General features: G+C 44.4%; 1 protein-coding gene across 5 annotated transcripts in view; it reads right to left on the bottom strand.

Annotated features, from left to right (window-relative positions):
• CLEC16A (C-type lectin domain containing 16A) overlaps window positions 1-26933 on the bottom strand; it is a 318383-nt gene that overhangs the window by 254972 nt on the left and 36478 nt on the right. For all 5 annotated transcript variants that reach the window (XM_056536465.1, XM_056536467.1, XM_056536468.1 and 2 more), the window contains exons 5-7: window positions 24605-24710; window positions 6042-6165; window positions 519-693 (exon numbers count right to left, since the gene is read on the bottom strand). In XM_056536465.1, coding sequence (XP_056392440.1) covers window positions 519-693; window positions 6042-6165; window positions 24605-24710 — 405 coding nt within the window. The remainder of the gene's footprint in view (window positions 1-518; window positions 694-6041; window positions 6166-24604; window positions 24711-26933) is intronic.

The raw sequence follows: 26933 nt of genomic DNA, 5'->3' as shown, positions 1-26933 counted from the left end.
TACAAACGTGTTCGGACAGGACGTACAAAACAATTGTCACTCTGTCAGTGAACGCACCTGCATGTACACCTGTTCGCACATAATGTTGGTGGAATAAAACGCAACTTGAAAAATAGTGGTGAGTGCCATCTATCTATTCTTTCTTTTTATAGTTGGAAGATTTGAAACTCTTGAGCACCCCACGAAGTTTACCCGCCAATGTGCATGTACCCAAATCCCAGCTAGTCCAGTCCAGGGACTAATTGTCAAGAAGTGGTTGTGCCAGTCATATATTTTTTTTTTTGTGGATACAATTTTAGCAGTGAAAGGCTTTGCCGTCAGGGCATGCAGAGTGTTGTAGTTCTGAAATAGTTAACATATTGTTGGGACTACTGCTCTAAGGGTGTGTGTTCTTTGATGTGCATGGGAATTCTAGTTGGTGTGTGCCCCAGTGTAGCACTTCAGTCACCACACAGTCATAGAACTTCATCACTAATGGAGCAAACTGATCCTGGTTATGTAGGAAGCAAAATATTTACCTGGTCCTGGTTCACAAGTGAATAGACATAGAGGGGCAGCAGTAGTCTGTTTAGTAGATGGTCTGTTAACACATCATTGAGAAACTCGCAGTTGATGATGAGAATGTCATTGAGATAGTTCAGATGATCCAGGTGCTGAGATACTAAGTTACTGAGGCTTCCCCGGTTCTTGTGTCTGGAATACCAATGGATAGGACACATTAGCATATAGGAATGGGTTATTTCTCCTAGGTAAAACTCTATGCATTGTATTCACATGTGTAATGCACATTCTCCTTAACATAATACTCTATAAATAAAATAAAAAAAATAGGTAAGGTTTCCTGTATGAAGTCTCACCACTATGACCATGCATATCATAAAGTTGAGCTGTGTGTGCTCATTGTCATACACTTTCCCCTAATAAGTATGGGATGACAGTTCTGATCTCCCAGGAACGTGCTCCAATGAGGTTATAACGCCAAATGACACTCCAGACGCAGCCCGGCATCCTGCACTGCCATGCTTTTCCATTAAAGAATGTGGTCTATTAATTTAGCCAAATTACAATCAGGTTAATGGATTGATTGAGAATATGGATTCCGCTATCACTCCAATCACTCAAGCACAACAAGCAGGGCTTCAATTAGTACATGAAGAGGCTGCTGAGGGGCCCGTGACCCTAAGGAAGCTGTGAATAATTCATGCCATACAATTACAAGACAGTCATACCATCATTCAGAATGCAGAAGATTAAAGACATCGAGGCTTAAGCACTTGTTTATAAAGGGAAAAAAATCAACACAGCAGCGAGAATGATCTAAATCCTGGCAAAAGCCCAGGCGACTGGATGAGTCTTCACAGGGGGTTCTCATTGATAAATCTTCGTTCTGCAACTCGGCAATTTTGAGAATGTTAATGATCAATCCAGCGTCCATAAACAACACTGCTCGCAATAAAAGTGCTGGGAGGGAAAATGTGCCAAGCCAGCGTTTCCATAGGCTGCAAATTGTAAGCCTCGCACTTTACTGTTACTTATGGCTGTTTGATGGTGCACACTGTTAGGAAACCACTAAATCCTGATACAATTCATTCTCAGAGGTCTGGAGAAAAGCACTGCCCATAAACACCAAGGTACGGGTAGGCTACCAATAGAGATGGGCAAATCCATTGAGAAATAACTAAATTATCAGAAGGAGGGTTAGGAGCCCTAACCCCACAACAATTCTAACTTAGGCTACAGTTACATTGTCTTAGTGTTAAAGAGCGGTAGAAAATACAAAACAAAGAAAAAGCGGTGCGCACCTAGTGCAGCTCGTCAGATCATAAGGTGAAAAGGCAAGCAAGATAAGGAAGGCACCTTACCAAGGGTTGTTATGTTGAGGGCACAACACCTGTATGTGTATGTAGGAGAAAAGAATGGGTTCCGCAGCTCCAGGTTCCCTCCGGGTTCACAGTCAGGTCACCGGTATTAAAATGAACATCACAGGGTACCTGTGTAGAGAAAAGTGGGAACATCTAGTTCGGGCACAGGAATCAAGGAGGACCGGACCAATGGTGAAATAGCAATGGTACTTTATTGTTAAAACATGCAACGCACAGGATAAGCGTTTGTATCCCGGACCGAGCTCTTCATCAGGCACAACTAAAAGCTTCCACGAGGTGCTCCTCTCACCGGTCCTGTACACCGCCACTTGCTGTTGTCTCTAAAGGTGTTCTGACAAACACCTGTAGAGACAACAGCGAGCGGTGGCAGACAGGACCGATGTGAGAAGCACCTCGTGGAAGCTTTTAGTTGTGCCTGATGAAGAGCTCGGTCCGGGATACAAATGCTTATCCTGTGCGTTGCATGTTTTAACAATAAAATACAATTTCTATTTCACCACTGTTCCGGTCCTCCTGGATTCCTGCACCCAAATTAGATGTTACCACTTTTCTCTGCACACGTACCCTGTGGTGTTCACAGTGTTAAAGAGCTAAGATACAGCTGAATAAAGTTCTTGGAGACCACACAAACTCCACTTTGGGGCAATCTGCGCACTTTCGATTTTGACCAAATAATTTTGGCCTGAATCAAATATGACAGTAGATTATACTGAATTGTGTCTGAAACTAAATTTAGACAAATCTCCTGATGACTAGCTACAAGCAAGGACAGTAGATTATACTGAATTGTGTCTGAAACTAAATTTAGACAAATCTCCTGATGACTAGCTACAAGCAAGAAAGAACATTAACACATACCTGTCAGATCCCACTCAAAAAATGAATATGTTACTCAGTACCTTATCCTAATTTTTATGCCTCTATCACCTATATTTGTTATAAAAATAACTCTTTTCATTAGCTCACAGTGTTAGAACACCTATCTGGGGAAGGAGACATGGCCCTCCCTTGTGGTGGTGGGAGGTGATTGGTCTGTCTGCTCATGCAGCCTTGTCCATTACTCATGGACAAGCCTGATGCTGCTGCAGTACTCATTAGTGTCCCAGTAGGTATGGGGACCCCTAGTGGTGGGATTTCAGGAGCAGTTTTCTTTATTAAATATTCCAAAAACTTTAAAAACAACCATATTACAAAATGTTGTTAATTTTCAACAGTTACAATACTTTTTTGATCTGACAGTGCACATTTAAAGCATAAAGTTCAATACTTTGATATTCAGCATAGGAAGATGCAGGGCACGTTGGGTGGTGCGGTTGCTAAGACAACTGCACCATGCTTGGAGAAGTTCTGTGCACAAATCCCCTTCATTGGAAAAGGCTTCTTTGCTGAAAGTGGTACGGTTTCCTCGGCAACTGTATTGCCCAGCGCGGCCTGCATCTCCCCAAGCTGGAGCTGAGAATGCAAGGGATCAAAGTATTGGACTTACACTTTCAGATTCACTTTAATAGGCAATGTAATTTAAACAAACTTTGCATAGCTCAATAGTACAAGCGGATATATGAAACTTTGTAATATATCTTATAAGACAAACAGGGTGAATTCCACTCTGAAAATAAGCTCAGATTTGTCCTGTGCCTGCAAGACAAGCCAAGTCTATGAACGGGGAGGAGGGAGCTCAGGCAACCCGCTCTGGGAGAACTGAAAATCACAGATGAAGCCTGCAGAGCAGGAATCAGCTAAAAAATAACATATGTTAGTTATATAATGGCCAAAAATAGTGCTGCTTCTCACGTACACATACAGGGAATGTTGTAGAGCAAGATTGATATATATAGATTTGTGAGACAATATTTGTAGGACATTTACATTATCCAAATCCCTGCCCCTTCTATGTGTAAGAGTCCAGTCGGTGGTCCTGCACAGTGATTAACAGCGTCTCAGTATGCCCCCTAATAAATTGAAGGTTGTCAGTCACAGGTAAACATCACCTACTGGATTCCTAAGCAAAGAAAAAGCTGAGATTGGAATGAATAATTGTGAAACTGTATCTATTTCTGTAAAACTATGTACTATTCTCATCAGCTTCTACTTTATAACTTGCAGCTTATAGACCACATAGCATTTCCAAGATGACAGGTTTCCTTTAGGGAAAAGCTACAACATGTAAATATAAACTGAAAGAATTCTTAATGAATAATTAGATTGGGAAATCCAGTTTAACCAGTTTTGACTGGCAATGAAACGTTGGCAGTCCCAGAGAAAAATATTGAACTACACACGATTTTAGAAAACACTATTCATAGACGTGGCAGGTGTAAACAAGATATGACCCCACCTTACAGGGGGTTTGCCCACTTAGTAAATGCAAGTCTAATTTACGGGAAATTTAATATCACTTGTATTTACAACTAGCAGAGTACCTGGTGTTGCCCGGTCTTTTGACCTAAACCTTGTGGGAGAGAGAAGGCAACATATGAGGGTCCATGTCCTCACATTCAGTCACACTTACCAGGAGATGACCAGCGGAGCTTGTGGAGTAAGATAGCAGAAGTCCCATAGACTTGCATGGGATTTAGTACAAAACGTATGTATAGATTGGAAATAATTTAAAGTAGAAAGAAATCATAGAAATTTCTATTTCATACCCCAAAATCCAATTCTGGACTTGAATTTTTTAAACGTTTATATTATTGTTTTTTTTTTTTTCAAAGGTTTTGAAAAATGGGACAAGGGGGCGATTAAAATTTTTATTAAGGGAGGGGCTTATTAACATTTATTACAACATTTTTCATTATTTTATTCCCTATTATTTAGTCCCCATACGAGACATAGGATTACATGCTATCTATCATGCAAACACTGTTTGAGGTTGTGCCATAGCATAGCATACATCAGTGCGATCGGCGCTCTGTTTATATAGACTGCCAGTATTCTCAGAGCAGCAATCCGACAGCACAAAGAAGGGTGCGGATATTTTACCAACATTTCCGTGCAGACTCTGCAGAAAGAATAGACAAGTCTATTTTTTCTCCGGAATCAGGATTTCTGCCGTGTGCACAGTGCAGCAGAATCCCATTGAAATGCGACTCTGTTGCAGCAGAATGTTCGTGTGGAATTTTTGTGCAGAATTTCGCATGGAAATTCCATTGTGTGAACATGACCTAAGTGACCTTCGGCCGTTTTCTTACCTGATCGGAAATCTGTGATTACACTTCGGAGATCCCAATGAGCCCCCCTAACGGAATGGAATGTGTATTTTGTCAGTTTTAGATCCAGTCATTGGCTTTGATTGCAGGATCTAAAGGGATGATCGCTGATGTCCGGTAATATCAGAGAGTCCTGGCTGCTGAAAGCTCCTGAACTCGCTTCAAAGTCCTGTAGTGGGTGCAGGATTTAAACCCTCTAGGGGTTAAAGGGGGAATGATGTCTGACAGACATCTGTTAGAGCCATCCATGTAAAAAGGCAAAGCAAAAGCGATCCTAACAGAACCAAATGGAAGCTATTGATTTTAAAACACCACTATTATGGAACGCTGGGTTCTTAATGTACAGGAATTCTACAGATTACCAGGAGCACCTAGTACAGCGGGCACACAAGAAACTGGACTGCTGTTTGGAAGACAGCCATGGACTGACAGGGAACTCTTCTTCGAGTGCTGATCACACGACCAAATGTTCTATGGAAGCAGTGAGCAGCACCTTCAAACTACAGTTCAGGGGGTGCAGTAAAGCGGGCACTCTACCCTGGATGTTAAGAGATGCCTGTATTTAGATTGTTCCTGTGATATAAGTAATGTTGACTAGTGGCTTTGAGAGGTTATATTTCAGGATGACAAGTCTTTGTTACAGTATTAAGACCAGGAGGGGAACCATTGATGCGCAAGGTAGGGGAGATATGAAAGTTGAATAGATTATTTTAAAGTATATAAAACCTACTAAAAGCTTTGAAAACACCTGTATAAAGTTATTATTATGCAAGATTTCTATGTAAAATATGAGCTTTTCCGCCATGGCTATAGGACATTAGAGACAATACATACTATTAAATGCAAATAAATGTCTGGGTTCAGTAAACACTTTAAAACCGAATAGGAGCACAATATTAGTGCAGTTCTAAAATATTTTATATATATTATACAATTTTTACAATATACTTACTCTTCATCTGTCTGGACGCACTTATCAAGCTCAATGACATGAATTCCAATGAACCAAACCAGATTGGAAAAGTATGGTACAGCGGTTTTATCTCTAATGTAGTGTAACATGGGCTGGTTGTTAACTAAAAATAACGATAAAAAAAAAAAAAAGAAACAGGTTAAAATACGAGATTAGCACAAAGCAATGCATTTAGTAAATATAAGTTTAATGATACAACAAGCCAATGTCCTTGAAAAGGTCGGTGTCCATTAAGCTAACATAGGGTAAAGCCTGTATATTTGTATACTCAGCAGTGTATATAATGATTATAGCTTATGCCGTAAATGTGTAACAATATTTCCTTTTTTTTATTCCCTCCCTCCACGGCAAGCAGTGAGCCTGTAAATCTGTGTTTAGTAATGAGGCTATTACTGGTAATGAAACAAAGTAAACAGCACAAACTATGGGCAAAGAGAGCACCAGCGTGTAACAGATACCTAATATGTACTAAAGACTGAACATGTGTATAAATATAAGCTGCATTCACTGCCTTTTACATAACACGAGCCATCATTAACCCCATAAGGAATTAGCCAATTTAGATTTTTGCATTTTTTCTTTCTTGCCATCTTTGAGCCTTGGCGCCCGCATACACAACAAAAATAGACAGAAGCAGACACCTACATACATTGTGTAGAGGCTATGCTGGATTATTGTATAGCTCAGCTTCCATTCACTTCTATAGGAGCTGAGCTACAATAACCCAGCACAGCCATTTTACAATGTATGGAGTTCACTGCTTCTGTTTTTTTTATTTTATGGTATATGTGGGTGATGTGGCTCTGCCGAATGGCAGTGGTACCCAGTGTGTGACCATGCTGTCCAGACATAATGAGAGATGTAGTTTTGAGATATCTGGAGATCCACAGCTTGGAGATCACTGCTTTAGAGGATTAGAAGGGTATTCTGCTGCCCCAGCTTGGAGCGGCGGCGGGGGTTGTGAGGTCACAGCCACGACCCTCGTGAGGTCACGTCACGCCCCCTCAATGCAAGTCTATGGGAGGGGGCGTGGTAGCAGCCACGCCCCCTCCCATAGACTTGCATTGAGGGGGCGTGACGTGACCTCACGAGGGGCGTGGCCGTGGCCTCATGACCCCAGCATCCAGCGTTCTAAACAAATGTCGGGTATTGCATAGAGATTGTGGGGGGCCAGCGGTGGGGGCCCAGCAGTGGGACCCCCATGATCAGACATCTTATGCCCTAACCTTTGGATAGGGGATAAGATGTCTAGGGTGGAGTACCCCTTTAACAATGTAATGGACAGCAGGGTACGAGATTTATAGTGGACCAGTGGTGGACAATGTAAATGTGGGCATCAGTGATGGAAAAAAAATGAAAGAATCTGGCCAAAATGCATCGGCCAATCACAAAATTCATGGCGTTTGGCTGCTGCATTTCTGGCTGCGTACCGCTGCGCGTTTTCACCCTGAAATATTTCCTACCTCACATGTGCTCACTCCCAACCTACTAGGTTCAATTATCAATTGCAAAGGTGGAAAAGCACTTTATGCGAGCTATATCCTGGGAGAAGGTCATGTGATCCTGTATAAGCCATGTGACACCCACCACCAATTTGTTAAAAGTCATGCAAGCTTACTAATCCAAACACATGCATAGGTAAAGAAATGGTAAATGGTCAGCAAACTTACATGATACTGCGGTATGGCACACAGGGATCACCAGTGAAGAGAAGGCAAGAAACAGAAAAGAATTATGATCAGAACCTGGGTCAGGAAAGCATCAGTAGTTCCTAGCAGAGCTTCTTCACATTTACCACATTTATTTATTAAAAACACACAAAAAAAATAGAACAAGTGCCAAAAAGCGGAGAAGAAAAATAAAACTTTCCCAATGAAAATTGTGTTGTTTTTTTTCAGTGTGATAAATATGAATGAGCCCTGGAATGTTCAAATGAAAAAACTGTAGGCAGCACATAAACAATAGTATTCTGGATACAAAGACAGCGAGGGAGATTAATCATATCATTTAGAGCTTTTTTTCCTTACTCCAGGTGCACAAAATGTTGCACGTGCGCCTAAGCACTTTTTTTTGCGACTTTTGTGGGTACGCAGAAAGTACTAAACTGCCTTACCTAAGCAGTTTTTTACTTTGCAGTGGTCATGAATTTATGAAGTGTAAATGTCGCACATAAGCATTAAAGGGGTACTCGGCCCCTAGACATCTTGGGGGGAATTCATCAATTGTTGTCTAGTATGTGTAAAAGTTGCTTTTGATCTTACCTTCCAGAGCCAAATTCACGCCACTTGATGAATTTACCGACTCCTACGCCCATGGTAGCCGCTTAGAGTGCTTTACAGGGCTGAAGTAAATGAGTGTGGGTTTGTGTCTAAAAGACTGCCGCTGCGACTTTTTTGGTAGTTTACTTTCAAATTTGATCAAAAGCAAAAGTCTCACAAAAGTCGCATGGGAAGTGACAGACTTTTTGTGCGACAATTTTAGATTAAAATAGGTTCTAAATAGCTTGATGAATTCCCCTCCTTAAACCCCTATGCAAAGGATCACACGCCCTCTCCCACAGACATGAAAGCTGTCACGCCCTCTCCCATAGACATGAAAGCTGTCACGCCCTCTCCCATAGACATGAAAGCTGTCACGCCCTCTCCCATAGACATGAAAGCTGTCACGCCCTCTCCCATAGACATGAAAGCTGTCACGCCCTCTCTCATAGACATGCAAGCTGTCACGCCCTCTCCCATAGATTTGTACTGAGGGGCCATGGCAGTGCCGCCACGAGGGGGCATGGCCGTGATGTCACAAGAGCAATGGCAGATGCCGCAGCGCGAAAACCACGTTCAAAACATTTAGCTCCACGCTGGCCAGTGGAGTACCCCTTTAAGGGTAGGTTCACACTGACAAATATGTGTGAGGAATTTGCTCTGAACAAATCCATCTCAGAAATGACAGTTTTTTCCGCGCTGAATTCTGCACAGAAATCAGTGCGGAGTTCAGCGCGGCATAGGAGACATTGTAAAAAAAAAAAAAAAGTGGCACGAATTCCGTGGAAATTCCACGGGAATTCTGCGCAATTTCCATGCGGAAGTGTGGCGGCCTGAAAAAAAAAATTTACATTGACTTCTATGGAGTTGCGACGCGAATTCTGCATGAAGAAAGAACATGTTCATTCTTAATGCGGAAAGAACTTCAGTGACAGAATTCCGCTAGCAGAAATTCCTCAGTGTGAACTGAGGAGCAGAATTTTCATTACATACTATGGGGTATTCACTGCTGAATGATTTGGAGAGGAATAAGCGAGCAGAATTACTCGCGGAAATTTCTCTCCAAACCCTCAGTGTGAACATACCCTAACAGAGCCAGACACAAAGCATATGTGAACCCAGCCTTAGTTATAGCCAATTCACTTGTTTCTATTTTACAAAAAAAAATCATCTTTCCCATGCTCATTCATCTTTCCCATGCAACTGAAAAACCTATCATAGTGGATATAAAAGCAGGCAATACATAGGAAAGCTGGCAACCCCTTCCAACTTCCTAAGAAGCAGTTGTAAAGAAACTCTGTGTTGCGTTCCCTTCAAAACCCAGCCGCAGAGCTCCTGCCTAATTCACATTATATTATCACCATGTCTAATGTTACAGATATAGTGAAGCTGCAGCCCGGTTCTGGTCCCTCTCTGTACAAGTCTGACAGGTCACATTACACTTGTCACCTCTCCCTCCTCTGGCTGCACGAAAACTGCAGATCCTGCTGGGATAACAATCAATAGATATAGACGGAAGGCAGCTTGTCACTTGTCTGGGTAATATATTCAAGTTCTGTTATCTACATCTCTTTCTATCGGCAGGGAGAAAGTAAAGGGCTGCAGTAATTTAGTTATCCCTCTTCTCTGTCTCAAACTAAATGGACAATGCAGCCTGCAACAGAATGAATCTATCAAACAACATAGAGCACTAATTATAATTTTTTTTTTTAATTATTATTATTTTTTATAAAAAGACTAATAATTTGAGTTTATACACCGAAGAGGTCTTTAAGAACAACTAAATGTTATCTTTTAAAATACAGTGGTCCCTCAACATACGATGGTAATCCATTCCAAATGAACCATCGTTTGTTGAAACCATCGTATGTTGAGGGATCCGTGCAATCTAAAGTATAGGACAGTGGTCTACAACCTGGGGACCTCCAGATGTTGCAAAACTACAACACCCAGCATGTCCGGACAGCCGTTGGCTGTCCAAGCATGCTGGGTGTTGTAGTTTTGCAACATCTGGAGGTCCGCAGGTTGTAGACCACTGTTAGAGAAAGTTGTACTCACCTGTCCCCGCCGCTCCGGACCGTCACCGCTGCCCGGGATGTCGCCGCGTCCCCGAGGTGTCCCCGACGCTCCGGCAAGGCCTCTGCTTCCCCGGCAACCGCACTCTCCGTCGCACGCCGCTCCTATTGGATGACGGGACGGTGATGACAACGATGGAGAGCGCCGATGATACAGGGGATCCCGAAAAGGACGCACCGGAGCCCCGAGGACAGGTAAGAGACATCACCGGAGCTCACGAGGCACCGTAAACGGCTATCCGGTGGTAGCTGAAGCAGTCTGCACTGCCGGATAGCCGTTTATGCGATGGCCCCGACATATAAAAGCATCGTATGTTGATGCTGCCTTCAACATGCGATGGCCTCTGAGAGGCAATCGCATGTTAAAATTATATGTGGGGGCCATCGTAGGTCGGGGGGTCACTGTAGTAGTATACATTAATTGTAAAAATATGTAACTTCTCAGGCCATTAATGAACATGCAATAAAACTTTTTTTATTACTCTTAATAAATAAATAGATGATAAAATATGAAGCGATCTTTCATGCCCCAATCCAAGACCTCCTGAGCACATCCTGTCCTTGCATAACATATGAAACAAACCAAGTGAGCTTGTTCCATACTACAGTATTGTATGACCCTGAGGACAATAGTTCTCTTGGTCGTAGAGACGAAAATTGTACTTATTGCTTTTTTTCTTTGTGAATTTGTAAAACGAAGTAAACGTGACAATATATTTTCATTTTTTTTTTTTGGCAGATACTCAAAACCGAACCTAAAAACCAAAATCCAAACTACAATCACAGGATTCTTTAAAAAGGAACACAACCTTACTGCGGCTCACTTGTGCCATCTAGTGGTGACTGCTCGGGTTGCAATCTGCACACTAACCCCCATAAATGGAAAAAAGTTTGCGAAAGAGTACCAAAATCAGTCTCCTAGGATCACTATACCCATGTGGTGGATGAGAAAGAATTTTGTTTTTGCGAAATGAATCTACACCCCAGCATAGCTAGTTTTGGCTGTTACTTTACATTTTGCAGCTTTTTAAATAGTTTTCAACTCCAAAACAAATAAGAGAGGTTAATTTGGAATTTACATTGTAGGCCCCACTGGGGTTAGGGTACGGTGTAAGTTACATTGGTGCAATGGAAATAAAGATATTATTATTATTTTTTTTCTAACTATATTAAATATGTTGAGTATTAAATATGTGTAGAGTAGTGCGAGCAATGCACACTATTAATTCGGAGCCTTAGACTACTATTGGCAGATGACTTAAGACACGATAAATCCAAAAGCTAGAACACCATCACTCTTGTTTCTGTAAATAAGAAGGTGCATTTATTTCTAAACATAAGGCAGAGCAGGTAACACAGGCTCGCATACAATTACGACTATAGCTACTAATCTATCTGCATTGTATTTGCTGCAGAAAGTATGAAATGTGATGCATTTCCAAGATTTGTTTCATTTGCTACTTCTATAGCAACATTGTATTTCGAAAAGTGATATTTAAATTGTCACTGTCATTTAAAAATAAACACAATGACATCTTAAAAACGTATCACAAGTTTTGATCTGTGAGGGTAAAGGTATGGAGACCCCCACCAATCACTACATGTAAAAAAAAAAAAAAGTGACTCTGCTCCCTTTTTTTAGGCCATCATCTAGATATCGGTTTATAACCTGTGACCGTCAAGATTATTTGGAAGGTTAAAGCTCAAAATGAGATGGAAAACAGAATAATAAAAAGAACATTGGTGTGTAGAGTATTCACCACGATGACTTATGACAAATGAGTGACAGGATGACTAGTCTAAAGTAAGCAGCACAGAATACCGGGGGCACAGAATACCGGGGGCACAGAATACCGGGGGCACAGAATACCACCGGCACAGAATACCGGGGGCACAGAATACCGGGGGCACAGAATACCGGGGGCACAGAATATCACCGGCACAGAATACCGGGGGCACAGAATACCGGGGGCACAGAATACCGGGGGCACAGAATACCGGGGGCACAGAATACCGGGGGCACAGAATACCGGGGGCACAGAATACCGGGGGCACAGAATACCGGGGGCACAGAATACCGGGGGCACAGAATACCGGGGGCACAGAATACCGGGGGCACAGAATACCGGGGGCACAGAATACCGGGGGCACAGAATACCGGGGGCACAGAATATCACCGGCACAGAATATCACCGGCACAGAATATCACCGGCACAGAATACCGGGGGCACAGAATACCGGGGGCACAGAATACCGGGGGCACAGAATACCGGGGGCACAGAATACCGGGGGCACAGAATACCGGGGGCACAGAATACCGGGGGCACAGAATACCACCGGCACAGAATACCACCGGCACAGAATACCACCGGCACAGAATACCACCGGCACAGAATACCGGGAGCACAGAATACCGGGGGCACAGAATACCGGGGGCACAGAATACCGGGGGCACAGAATACCGGGGGCACAGAATACCGGGGGCACAGAATACCGGGGGCACAGAATACCGGGGGCACAGAATACCGGGGGCACAGAATACCACCAGCACAGAATAGCACCAGCACAGAATGCCGGGGACACAGAATACCACCAGCACAGAATACCGGGGGCACAGAATACCACCAGCACAGAATACTGGGGGCACAGAATACCACCGGCACAGAATACTGGGGGCACAGAATACCACCGGCACAGAATACCGGGAACACAGAATACCACCAGCACAGAATACCAGGGGCACAGAATACCGGGGGCACAGATTACCGGGGGCACAGAATACCACCAGCACAGAATACCACCAGCACAGAATGCCGGGGACACAGAATACCACCAGCACAGAATACCACCAGCACAGAATACCGGGGGCACAGAATACTGGGGGCACAGAATACCACCAGCACAGAATACTGGGGGCACAGAATACCACCAGCACAGAATACTGGGGGCACAGAATACCACCAGCACAGAATACTGGGGGCACAAAATACCACCAGCACAGAATACCGGGGGCACAGAGTACCACCAGCACAGAATACCGGGGACACAGAATACCACCAGCACAGAATACCGGGGGCACAAAATACCACCAGCACAGAATACCGGGGGCACAGAATACCACCAGCACAGAATACCACCAGCACAGAATACCGGGGACACAGAATACCACCAGCACAGAATGCCGGGGGCACAGAATACCAAAAGCACAGAATACCACCAGCACAGAATACTGGGGGCACAGAGTACCACCAGCACAGAATACTGGGGGCACAGAATACCACCAGCACAGAATACCGGGGACACAGAATACCACCAGCACAGAATACCGGGGGCACAAAATACCACCAGCACAGAATACCACCAGCACAGAATGCCGGGGGCACAGAATACCGGGTGCACAGAATACCACCAGCACAGAATACCACCAGCACAGAATACCGGGGACACAGAATACCACCAGCACAGAATGCCGGGGGCACAGAATACCGGGTGCACAGAATACCACCAGCACAGAATACCACCAGCACAGAATACCACCAGCACAGAATACCGGGGGCACAGAATACCACCAGCACAGAATACTGGGTGCACAGAATACTGGGGGCACAGAATACCACCAGCACAGAATACCGGGGGCACAGAATACCACCAGCACAGAATACTGGGTGCACAGAATACTGGGTGCACAGAATACCACCAGCACAGAATGCCGGGGACACAGAATACCACCAGCACAGAATGCCGGGGACACAGAATACCACCAGCACAGAATACCGGGGGCACAGAATACCACCAGCACAGAATACTGGGGGCACAGAATACTGGGGGCACAGAATACCACCAGCACAGAATACCACCAGCACAGAATACCACCAGCACAGAATACCACCAGCACAGAATACCACCAGCACAGAATACCGGGGGCTACAATATTGCAAAAATAGTTAAAGGGGTATTCTGGGCAAAAACATCTTATCCACTATCGAAAGGATAGGGGATAAGATGTCTGGTCGCGGGGGGCCCGCCGCTAGGGCCCCCCGCGATGTCCGTGCAGCAGCCCACATTATATGCGTAGCCGCGTCTGCAGTTTCGGAAACAATCGGGCTTCCGAGATGGGGACGTGAAGTGACGCCACGCCCCCTCCATTCATGTCTATAGGAGAGGGAGTTGCGGCTGTTACGCCCTCCTCCCAGAAATCAATGTATCCTTTCCATAGGGGATAAGATATTTTTGGCCGGAATACCCCTTTAATAGTATGAGTCAAGCCTCCAATAGATTCTGTGTTAGGCTGCTTTCACACTATGAGCATTCATCTGTTATTAAACGTCCGTTTTCTGTGTGATGACGGATGAAATAACGGGTGCTAACGGCTGTATAAATACCCATTATAACATCCCTCATGTATGGCCGTAACACCTCTGCCTACAGACTCCCACAGTTGGGACTACTACTACTCCCATCATGGAACAGACTTCTTTCCATGATAGGAGCAGTAATTTCCTGGCTGCTGGAGACTGCAGACAGCTGGGGAGGCTACATCAGTGTTTGTACTACTACCCCCATCATGGAACAGACTCTGTTCCATGATGGGGGTTGTAGTACAGGGGCTGAGGGATTGACCGCTCCGGGTTTCACTTCTGAGACCCGATGCTATTAGAAGTTATTAACCCCTTAAGGACCCGGGCTTTTTCATTTTTTTCAATTTTTTTCAATTTTTCCTCCTTAACTTTAAAAAATCATAACTCTTTAAAATTTTCACCAAAAATTCTATATGATGGCTTATTTTTTGCATCACTAATTCTACTTTGTAATGATATTAGTCATTTTACCCAAAAATCTACGGTGAAACGGGAAAAAAAAAATCAATGAGCGACGAAATTGATGAAAAAAAACACTATTTTGTAAGTTTTGGGGGCTTCCGTTTTTATGCAGTACATTTTACGGCAAAAATGATACCTTTTCTTTATTCTGTAGGTCCATACGGTTAAAATGATACCCTACTTATATAGGTTTGATTTTGTATCACTTCAGAAAAAAATCATAACTACATGCAGGAAAATTTATAAGTTTAAAATGGTAATCTTCTGACCCCTATAACTTTTTTATTCTTCCACGTACAGGGCGGTATGAGGGCTCGTGTTTTGCGCCGTGATCTGAAGTTTTTAACGGTACGATTTTTGTTTCACTTTTTTGTGGTCTAAAAAGTGATCAAAAATGCGCTATTTTGGACTTTGGAATTTTTTTGCGCGTACACCATTGAACGTGCGGTTTAAAAAGAGGTATATTTTTATAACTCGGACATTTCCGCATGCGGCGATACCACATGTTTATTATTATTTACACTGCGTTTTTTTTTTTTTGGGAAATGCCGGGTGATTCAAACTTTTATTAGGGGAAGGGATAATTGAAAGGGTTAATGATTTTTTTTACACTTTTTTAATGCAATATTATAGCTCCTATAGGGGGCTATAATATTGCATTAACTGATCTTTTACTCTGATTGATCCATCTCCATAGGAATGGATCAATCAGTGTTTTCGGCGATTGAATGCTCAAGCCTGGATCTCAGGCTTGAAGCATTCATTAGGCGATCGGACAGCACAGGAGAAGGTAAGAAGACCTCCTCCTGTGCTACAGCTGTTCGGGATGCTGCGATTATACCGCGGCGATCCCGAACAGCTCCCTGAGCTAGCCAGGCACTTTTACTTTCGTTTTTAGCCGCGCGGCTCAGTTTTGAGCGCGCGGCTAAAGGGTTAATAGCACGTGGCATCGCGATCAGTGCCGCACGCTATTAGAGGCGGGTCCCGGCTTCACTATGATGCCGGGCCCGCCGCGATATGATGCGGGGTCACCGTGTGACCCCGCGTTATATCGCAGGACCGGGACCCAGGACGTACCCATACGTCCTGGGTCCTTAAGGGGTTAAGCAGGGGAGAGGCGGCAAACTCCGCAACCCTGCGATGTATCGTGTGTTTTAACTTTCATTTTAAAATCCCCTGCGGGGAGCCCTAAATGGCTGGAACCGAGAAGCCAATCAGGGGTCTCTATGCGGGAGATTTAAAAATGAACATTGTGAGTAGCAGGGGGGGGCCATATCTATATTAAAAGCGCTTTGGGGGGCAAGATATATAGCGCTGCGGGGGGGGGGGGGGGGGGGGGGCAGACATATAGCCTATATATCTAGCTCCCGAGTGCATTTATAATATGCCCCCTGCAGCGCATATAATATATAAATATATACCCCCCCCACCGGCACACTAATAAATATATACCCCCCCACTGGAGCATTAATAAATATATACCCCCGCAGTGCAAGTATAATGTACCCTCGCAGTGCAGCCATCTATAAACATGTCACCGCAGCGCTATATGTGAAAAGTATTCTAGCTGCAGGAGTATATGTATATAGATGCGCTGGGGGGCAGACATATAGCATTAGCTGCCCCCCCACACCGCTTCTATATACATATGCCGGCACAATGTATGAAAAGTATTTCTATCAGCAGCATCGGGCCGGCCGATGCTGCTGCTAGAATACTTTTCACATAAAGCACTGCGGTGACATATGTATATAGATGGCTGGGCTGTGAGGGTACATTATACTTGCGCTGCAGGGGGCACATTATACTTGCGCTGCGGGGGTATATATTTATTAATGCGCCAGTGGGGAGTATATATATTTATTAATGCGCCAGTGGCGGGTATATATTTATTAATGCGCTGGTGGGGGGGGTTTATTTATAAATGCGCTGTAGGGGGCATATTATCAATGCGCTGGGGGGCTAGATATATAGGCTATATGTCTACGATCAATTCCTCAGCCCCTGTACTACAACCCCCATCATGGAACAGACTCTGTTCCATAATGGGGATAGTAGTACAAACACTAATGTAGCCCTTCCCAGCTGTCTGCAGTCTCCCGCAGCCAGGAAATTACTGCTCCCATCATGGAATCAAGTCTGTTCGATGATGGGAGTGATAGTAGTTCCTCAGCACTGCAGGAGTCTGCTGATGTCCCCTCTTCAAAGCATGCTCAAAAGTAATAACTGATATTGTACACCAGGTGCAAATGGATGACAAAGGCTCATCCATCAGCCACAGACTTCAATGTTAAAAAATGGTGAATTATACTCACCGATAATTGTATTACCTGGAAGTCTCCATGACAGCACCCGGAGATTGCACCTGCCTAATTGGGACAGGAAAAACACCTGAGAGCTTAAAACCCCACCCCTTCCTCTCCATTCCCAGTGTATTATAAAGAACACCGAGTAGAAAGGAAAAGTGATCACCGAATGACCAAACCAGAAAGAAAAACCAAAGGGTGGGTATTCTGGGTGCTGTCATGGAGACTTCCAGGAAATACAATTATCGGTGAGTATAATTCACCATTTCCCAAGTCGTCTCCATGACAGCACCCGGAGATAATACCAAAGAATAGTATTCAGGGAGGGACCACAGCACTCAAGACTTTGCGTCTAAACGCCATGTCCTGATTAGAAAGAACATCTAATCTATAATGCTAGGAAATGTATGTCAATTTTTCCAAGTGGCTGTACGACAAATCTGCTCCACAGAAGCAGATGCTCTCTCTGCCCATGAAGAAGAGACTGCACGGGCAGAATGAGCCTTTAATTCAAGAGGGGATTTTTTCCCTTTGCTGAATAGGCGTCTGAGATAACCATACGGATCCATCTCGCAATAGAACTCTTGGAAGCCTTTTTCCCTTTGTGAGGACCCGCAAACTGGAGAAAAAGGTTTTTGTCTTTCCTCCAGGGACGGGAGGACTCAACATACTGTAATACTGCTCTCCTAAACAGTTGAATGATCTTTCTTGATCATTCTTAGGAGCTGAGCAGAAGGAAGGAATAACAATATCCTGGGATCTATGAAATGATGAAGATAATTTTGGTACAAAATTAGGGTCTAATTTGAGAATGATTCTATCATCTAGGACTATAAAAATAGGCTGTAAAGTAGAGAGACCCCGAATATCCCTGACTCTACGTGCAGATGTTATTGCTACCAAAAGTACAGTTTTTAAGGTAAGTAATTTGATAGAGATGGACTCTATTGGCTCAAAGGGAGCTTCAGTAAGGGCCTCAAGGACTACATTAAGGTTCCACGGAGGGTAAGATTTGTAATCCTAGGACTAAGTTTCTCAGAGGCTTCAACCCCTTAAGTACTCAGGGTTTTTCCGTTTTTGCACTTTCCTCCTTACCTTTTAAAAATCATAACCCTTTCAATTTTCCACCTAAAAATCCATATTATGGCTTATTTTTTGCGTCACCAATTCTACTTTCCAGTGACATTAGTCATTTTACCCAAAAATTCACGGCAAAACAGAAAAAAAAAAATCATTGTGCGACAAAATCGAAGAAAAAATGCCATTTTGTAACTTTTGGGGGCTTCCGTTTCTACGCAGTGCATATTTCTGTAAAAATGACCCCTTATTATTCTGTAGGTCCATACGGTTAAAATGATACCCTACTTATATAGGTTTGATTTTGTCGCACTTCTGGAAAAAATCATAACTACATGCAGGAAAATGTATACGTTTAAAATTGTCAACTTCTGACCCCTATAACTTTTTATTCTTCCACGTACAGGGCGGTATGAGGGCTCGTGTTTTGCGCTGTGATCTGAAGTTTTTAACGGTATGATTTTAGTTTTGATCCGACTTTTTGATCGCTTTTTATTCATTTTTAATGGTATAAAAAGTGACCAAAATACGCTTTTTGGGACTTTGGAATTTTTTTGCGCGTACGCCATTGACCGTGCGGTTTAATTAATTATATATTTTTATACTTCAGACATTTACGCACGCGGCGATACCACATATGTTTATTTACTTTTTTATTTACACTTATTTTCTTATGGGAAAAGGGGGGTGATTCAAACTTTTATTAGGGAAGGGGTTAAATGACCTTTATTAACACTTTTTTTTTACTTTTTTTTTTGCAGTGATATAGGTCCCATAGGGACCTATAACACTGCACGCACTGATCTCTCATCCTGATCACTGGCATGTATTAACACGCCTGTGATCAGTGTTATCGGAGCTTGACTGCTCCTGCCTGGATCTCAGGCACGGAGCAGTTATTTGCTCCCGGTGTCCTGTAAGCTGTTCGGGACGCCGCGATTTCACCACGGCAGTCCCCAACAGCCCGACTGACTAGCCGGGATACTTTCACTTTCGCTTTAGAAGCGGCGGTCAGCTTTGACCGCCGCTTCTAAAGGGTTAATACCGCACATTGCCGTAATCGGCGATGTGTGGTATTAGCCGCGGGTCCCGGCCGTTGATGAGCGCAGGGACCGACGAAATGTGATGCGGGGTCGCAGCGCGACCCCGTTCATATCGCGGGAGCCGGCGCAGGATGTAAATATACATCCTGCGTCGTTAAGGGGTTAATAAACCTAGACACCCAACAATCATCTCCTAATTTAATTTGGAAAAGAGCACTGAGGGCTGAAACCTGCACCTTTAAAGGTGTTCGGAGAAAGACCTAAGTCAAAACCATCTTGCATTAAGTATCTGAGGAATGTTAGGGGATTCAAGTGAAAAGGAAGACCCACACCAGAAAACATATTTTTCCCCAAACCTTAGAATAACTTTTACAGGTGGAAGACTTGCAACTGGCTAGTAGGGTGTTAATTACTCTTTCAGAGAAACCCTTTCTTTCTAGTAGGAGATTCTCAGTTTCCAGGCCACTAAGCTGAGGGTATGAACCTGACTGTGCTGGACTGGACCTTGGGTTAGTAGATCTGGACGAGGAGGAAACCGTATTGGATCTTCCACACTCTGATTTTAGAAGAGGAAACTAACTTCTTTTGGGCCAAAAGGGGGTATGAGGATTAACGTGCAAGAGTGGATCATCAGCTTGTGTAGTACTCTGGGTATTAGGACTATTGGGGGAAGGCTGAAAGATCATCCCAGGCTGAAAGATCATTTCTGAACTAGAGCATCCACTGCCACTGGAGAGTCTCTGGGATTCAGAGAGAAGAAACTGCTCACTTTGCGCTTCTTCCTGCTGGCAAACAGGTCTATCTGGGGTAGACCCCAGGCGTTGACTATTGACGAAAAAGCCCAGTCGGCTAGCGTCTATTCCCTCGTATCTATAAAGTGTAGCCTTAGAAAGTCTGCTCTGATGTTCCATATCCCCCTGAGATGGAAAGTACATTCTGTTCTGCTGAACAGAATATTTGACCTGACACCTACTGTAGGGCTGAGTGGCGAGGCCCCCCTTGATGACGAATGAACGTCACTGCGGTTTGTGTTGTCTGAGTAAATGAGGATGTGTCTGTCTTTGCAATAAAGTTCCAAGTCCTGTAGAGCCATCCAGATGGCTAACAACTCTTTCAAATTCCCTGACCTGTTCGCTAGAGCGGGACTCCATCTCCCTTGTACCGAAAGCTTTTCTGAGTGGACTCCCTAACCCTGAGTGCTGGCAACCGTGGTAATGATCCTGGGGTCTGTTTGATGCCAGTGTACACCCTTTACAAGATTTTGGAGGGAAAGCCACCATCTTAGCTGGGTCTTTAATTCCGATGGAAGAGAAATATTTGTCTAAGGAGGTTTGCTTTTTGTCCGATACCCCTAGAATCCACTTCTGGAGGGGTCTGGAGTGGTACTGAGCCCAAGCTACCGTCGGGATTGAAGATGTTAACAACCCTAGGACCGACCTGTCAAATCTTAGAGTACAACTTTTGAGAGTAAGAAGTAGATGAATCTGATCCTGTATCTTTTGGATCTTTTCTCTGACAAGAGAGGACTGTTGGGCTACTGAATCCAAGAGGATTCCTAAAAAGACCTTCCTGCAACTTGGTAGCAAGTCGGATTTGACTAGGTTCAAGATCCAGCCGAGATCCTGAAGGGCCTGAGCCGTTCTTTTTATATGTTCTTTTAGGTAAAGAACAGAGTCCGCCACAATCAATATGTCATCCAATAAGGTATTACCAGAATCTTCTCTTTTCTGAAACTGCCACCACCTTCGCTATCACTTTTGTAAAAATGCGTTGGGCCGAGGAAAGCCCAAAGGGCAGACAACAAATTGAAAATGGTGAACTCTTCCGTCCCACTGGATGGCGAATCTTAGAAGGGGTCTATGTGGATAGGGAGGTGGTAATACATGTACCCGAGATCTATTGTGGTTATGACTGCACTGTCTTTTATGAGATGAATGGCTGACCTCACGGTCTCCATCCTGAATTTCCTGTACGTAACTAATCTGTTTAAGGGTTTCAGATTGATGATAGTCCTGAATTTCCCCTTTGGCTTCTTGATTAGAAACAGATGGGAATAATGACCTGAACCTCTCTGGTTTCTTGGGACCTCTATGACCGCCCCTAAACTCAATAGATTATGGACCCCCTGAATGATTAGGGCTAGGGAACCTGGGGATTTGGTTATCACAAATCTTTGGGGAGGGGGAAGAGAAGAACTCTACCCTGTAACCCTCTTGGATTATGTAGACTATCCAAGGGTTGGGAATCATAGACTCCCAAATGTGGGCGAAGGATGACAATCTCGCCCCTACCGGAATGGCGTCATTGTTTACCTCCACCAGCTCTAGACTGGTTGGGGTTAAATAAGAAGCCTCTCCCTCTACCTCCTTTTCCATAGGAACAACGGCCTGTTTTACCCTTACCTCTATAGGGCTGATTAGTTTGAAAAAAGAGGCGAAAGGGGGTCTTTTTTTGGTTGATCTTTCTCTTTGGGAAAACCTTTTTTATTGTCCGAGGCTTTAGCCAGGATATTATCTAAGTCAGCTCCAAAAACAAATGGTCCATGAAATGGAAGGACGGCAAATTTATTTATATTTTTTAAAGTTTCTGAGTTGCCCATAGCAACCAGATTTTTAAGTTTCTGAGTTGCCCATAGCAACCAGATTTTTAAGTTTCTGAGTTGCCCATAGCAACCTGATTTTTAAGTTTCTGAGTTACCCATAGCACGAAGATTTTTAAATTTCTGATCTGCCCATAGCAACCAGATTTTTAAGTTTGAGTTGCCCATAGCAATCAGATTTTTTGATTGGATCTTTTGATATCCAGACGGGACCGCCTGACTTAAAGAAGAGGATTTAAAAGCCTGGATTTCAGACTGAATCATAGATCTAATATCTTTCATAATCAGGAGTTTCCTCCGAGACTAAATTGGCAACACATTTTTTACATAACGGTTTTTTGAAGACAACTGAGGATCCTTATTACAGATTACACATTTTCTACAGAAATCAAAGGAGTATCCTTTTCTCCCTAAATATAAAAGGGAGGAAAGGATCAGACAGTAATTCTGAAGGTAGGCCAGGGTATAAACTCTATAGGCCCTCATTACTCACGGTTACTCTGATCTGCACGGGTTCAACCTCAGCGGCCATGACCGGTGTAGACATCCTGGAAAAACAACTGTAGCAGCAGAATTTGCTTCGGCTGTGACAGATCGCACAATATATTCTGTGGTGGGTAACAGGACGTGCCAACTGCAGTGCTGTAGCTGGTCCCTGCGGCGTTAGCAGCGTCGTGCTTCGGTATCGGAGTGGTTTCTCTATAGAGCTTACTCCTTTAGAGTAAGCATCCTTTCAATTTCTCATGTTTCTGTATACATGGGGATTTTTTAAATCACCGCTTCTCTTTCGGCCAGGTGTGACGTTTAGACGCCATACATGAGGCCGGATGTGCGCTCCGGAGGACTCCTACGTCACCGGAAGTGACATTTTACCATCGAGTTCTCCGGTTTAGCGATGCTGCCGCTCCCCGGTCGGCACGGGACCAGAAGGCAGGACCTGAGAACCGCGGTCCGTCCCCTATCGCGTCTTCCCTGCATAAGCCCTCCTGGGTGCCGCAAGGGGAGACAGAAAAAAGAAAAATCATCTTCATCTCGGATGGGAACCGCCGGCATAAAATAGGTATTTAGCAGAAGAGAGCACTCCTGCACTCTCAGAGGTTCCTTCCCTAATCGGGACAGGAAAAACACTGGGAATGGAGAGGAAGGGGGTAGGGTTTTAAACTCTCAGGTGTTTTTCCTGTCCCAATTAGGCAGGTGCAATCTCCGGGTGCTGTCATGGAGACGACTTGGGAATGTTCATTTACCCGTTTCTTGTGACGGGCGAAAAATTAGTGCATGGCAAGTTATTTCTCCTGTCACAACTAACGGCCATTATTCATGACGGGCTATAACAGTTCTTAACGGATAATTTAAAAAATCCCATAGACTTGAATGGGATTGTGCAACGGCCGTTTAACATGGGTTTTATGACGGACGTTTGTAACGGATTACCGTATTTATCGGCGTATAACACGCACTTTTTAGGCTAAAATTTTTAGGCCAAAGTCTATGTGCGTGTTATACGCTGATACACCCCCAGGAAAGGCAGGGGGAGAGAGGCCGTCGCTGCCCGCTTCTCTCCCCCTGCCTTTCCTGGGGTCTAGAGCCCTGCTGCCGGCCCTTCTCTCCCGCTGGATATCGGCGCCGCTGCCCGTTCTGTCCCCCTGACTATCGGTGCCGGCGCCCCATTGCCAGCGCCGATAGCCAGGGGGAGAGAAGCGGCGCCGACAGCCAGGGGGAGAGAAGGGGCAGCGGCACCCATTGCCGGTGCCGCTGCCCCGTCAGTGCGCCGCGCCGTGCAGTGCATAGCAATGACGCAGGGGACGCACGCCGGAGGCCTGAAGCAGCGGGGACCCGACCCCGGCAACAGGTAATTATGCCACCGGGGATGGGGGGAGGCAACGGGGCAGCGGCGCCGGCAATGGGTGCCGCTGCCCCTTCTCTCCCCCCGGCACCGATAGTCAAGGGGACAGAACGGGCAGCGGCACCGATAGCCAGGGGGAGAGAAGGGCCGGCAGCAGGGCTCTAGACCCCAGGAAAGGCAGGGGAGAGAAGCGGGCAGCGACGGCCTCTCTCCCCCTGCCTTTCCTGGGGGTGTATCGGGGTATACACGCGCACCCTCATTTTACCATGGATATTTGGGTAAAAAAACTTTTTTTACCCAAATATCCTTGGTAAAATGAGGGTGCGTGTTATAGGCCGGTGCGTGGTATACCCAGATAAATACGGTAATTTTTATAGTGTGAAAGCAGCCTTAGATGTGTTGTGACCTTGTGTCATTTAGTGATCATCATTTCCTCCCAAAATACTTGCATAGAAACTCTACATCGGCTAATCCCCATTTATACCAACTGAGCCCTCGCCACCCGATTAAAGTATTCTTACCTTTATAAATATTTAACGTGATGTTTCTCACTGCAACTCTGACCATGTGTTCAGGATGGTTAAAGAATTTAATGGCTTCTGTGTACAGAGCAAAATCATTGGTGTGCTGGAAGGAAAAAAGCAGGAAGTATTATTATTCTTAGTAGTAGTATAGCATAAATTGTGTGTACAAAAAGTGTTTATTTAAAGGGTTATTCCGGACAAATACATCTTATCCCCTATCCAAAGGATAGGGGATAATACGTGTTATCGGGGCTGTCACGCCCCCTCCCATAGACATGAATGGAGGGGCTGTGGCGTATTGGCACAAGGGGGCGTGGCATGACATCACGTTTCCAGTCCCAGAAATACAGAAGTTTCCGAGACTGGAAAAGCAGCCACGCATAGAATGCAGGTGCTGTACAGAGATTGTGGGGGTCCCAGAGGCAGTACCCAAAGCTTACATTTTATGTCCACCTTCACAATTAAATATTTTAGGACACGTGCACATCATTTTTTTTTTTTTTTAAATCTTCATTTTAGGGATGAAATAAGAGTGTTTATTTTTTTTTTTTTTTTTTTTTTTTTTTTTTTTTTTTTTATTAAAGTTGAAATTGCAGACATGGTTTCAGGCATTTTTGTATTTGGGAGGTTTTTACCCAACATTTTTTTTAGCTGTATTGTCAAACTTGTTTTGGTTATAGCAATCTCCAAATATTCACGAAAAATTCGAAATCTGAATTCTTCAGCGACCAGTTCAGTTTGAAGTGAATTTGAAGGGCCTTTCTGTAAGAAATCCACCATAAATGAACCCCTTAAGCTGTATTCGAAAGGACATTCAGAAAGTTTGTTAACCCTTTAGGTGTTACACAGGAATTGAAGCAAAGTGGAGGAGAAAACTCAAAATCTCTATTGGTTCTTGTAGCTTTTATTTATTTATTTATTTTTTTTTACAAGAGTTAAAAGGAGAAAAAGCCCCCCAAAATTTGTAAACCAATTTCTCCCAAGTATGGAAATACCTCATATGTGGATGTAAAGTACTCTGTGGGTGCACTACAGGGCTCAGAAGTGAAGGAGCAACATTGGGCTCTTGGAGAGAGAATTTTTCTGAAATGATTTTTGGGGAAGCCAGTCACACTTAGTAAGCCCCCATGGTGCCAGAACAGCAAAAAAATAAAAAATAAAAATAAATAAAAAAAATAAAAATAAAAAACACATGGCACACTATTTGGGAAACTACACCCCTCAAGGAATGTAACAAGGGGTCCAGTGAGCCTTTACACCCCACAGGTGTTTAACGAACTTCTGTTAAAGTTGGACATGAAAATGAAAAATTTGATTTTTTTCACTAAAATGCTGGTGTTACCACAAATTTTTCATTTTCACAAGGGGTAATAGGAGAAAAATCCCCCAAAATTTGTAATCCCATTTCTTCTGAGCATGGAAATACCCCATATGTGGAGGTAAAGTGCTCACTGGTGGGGAAACACTGAGTTAGGTAATAGATCCCAACTCTGTGCTTCCCAACCAGTGTGCAGCCAGCTGTTGCAAAACTACAACTCCCAGCATGCATGGACAGCCAGGGCATGCTGGGAGTTGTAATTATGCAACAGCTGGAGGAACACAACTACAACTCCCAGCATGCCCTTTGGCTGTCAATGCTGGGAGCTGTACTTATGCAGAAGCAGCAGCATGAAGCATACAGCCTTTACCTCCTGCTGCCAATCGCTGCGGCCGCCCACCAACAACAGGTGCCCCCTCTGCCGCAGGACACTAACAGGCACCCGCTCTCGCTCTCCGGACTGAGAGCAGAACTGGTGCCATAAGTGACATCGCCCAGCAGGAACTCTGATTGATCGTCCGCTTCTGGCCACCCTTTACCACCTCACTCCTGCTGGTAAAGGGTGATTGATGGCTGTCTACACAGATCACCCTTATTGGCCACTGAAATGCTCAGTTTGCCGGGTTGGCAGATGATGAGGATGCCATTTCAGAGCTAGCAGTACTGCAGCAGGACTCTGCCTCTGACTGACTGCCAAGGGGGGGGGGGGGGGGGTTCTGCTCCAGTAAGGAAGAAGGGAGGGAGGAGTGCAGGTCTGGCCAGACAAGTACTGTTAGTGGGGGACTCAATTATTAGGGGGACAGACAGGGCGATCTGTCACAAAGACCGGGATCACCGAACAGTGTGTTGTCTTCCTGGCGCTCCAGTTCGGCACATCGCGGATCGCGTTGACAGTCTACTGGGTGGGGCTGGAGAGGACACAGCAGTCATGGTACATATTGGCACCAATGACAAAGTAAGAGGTAGCTGGAGTGTCCTTAAAAATGATTTCAGGGACTTAGGCCGCAA

This window comes from Hyla sarda, chromosome 8, assembly GCF_029499605.1.
Source record: "Hyla sarda isolate aHylSar1 chromosome 8, aHylSar1.hap1, whole genome shotgun sequence".
In the NCBI taxonomy this organism is placed as follows: Eukaryota; Metazoa; Chordata; class Amphibia; order Anura; family Hylidae; genus Hyla; species Hyla sarda.
Note: the sequence above shows the minus strand (reverse complement) of the source record. Positions and strands in the feature narration are given on the sequence as shown.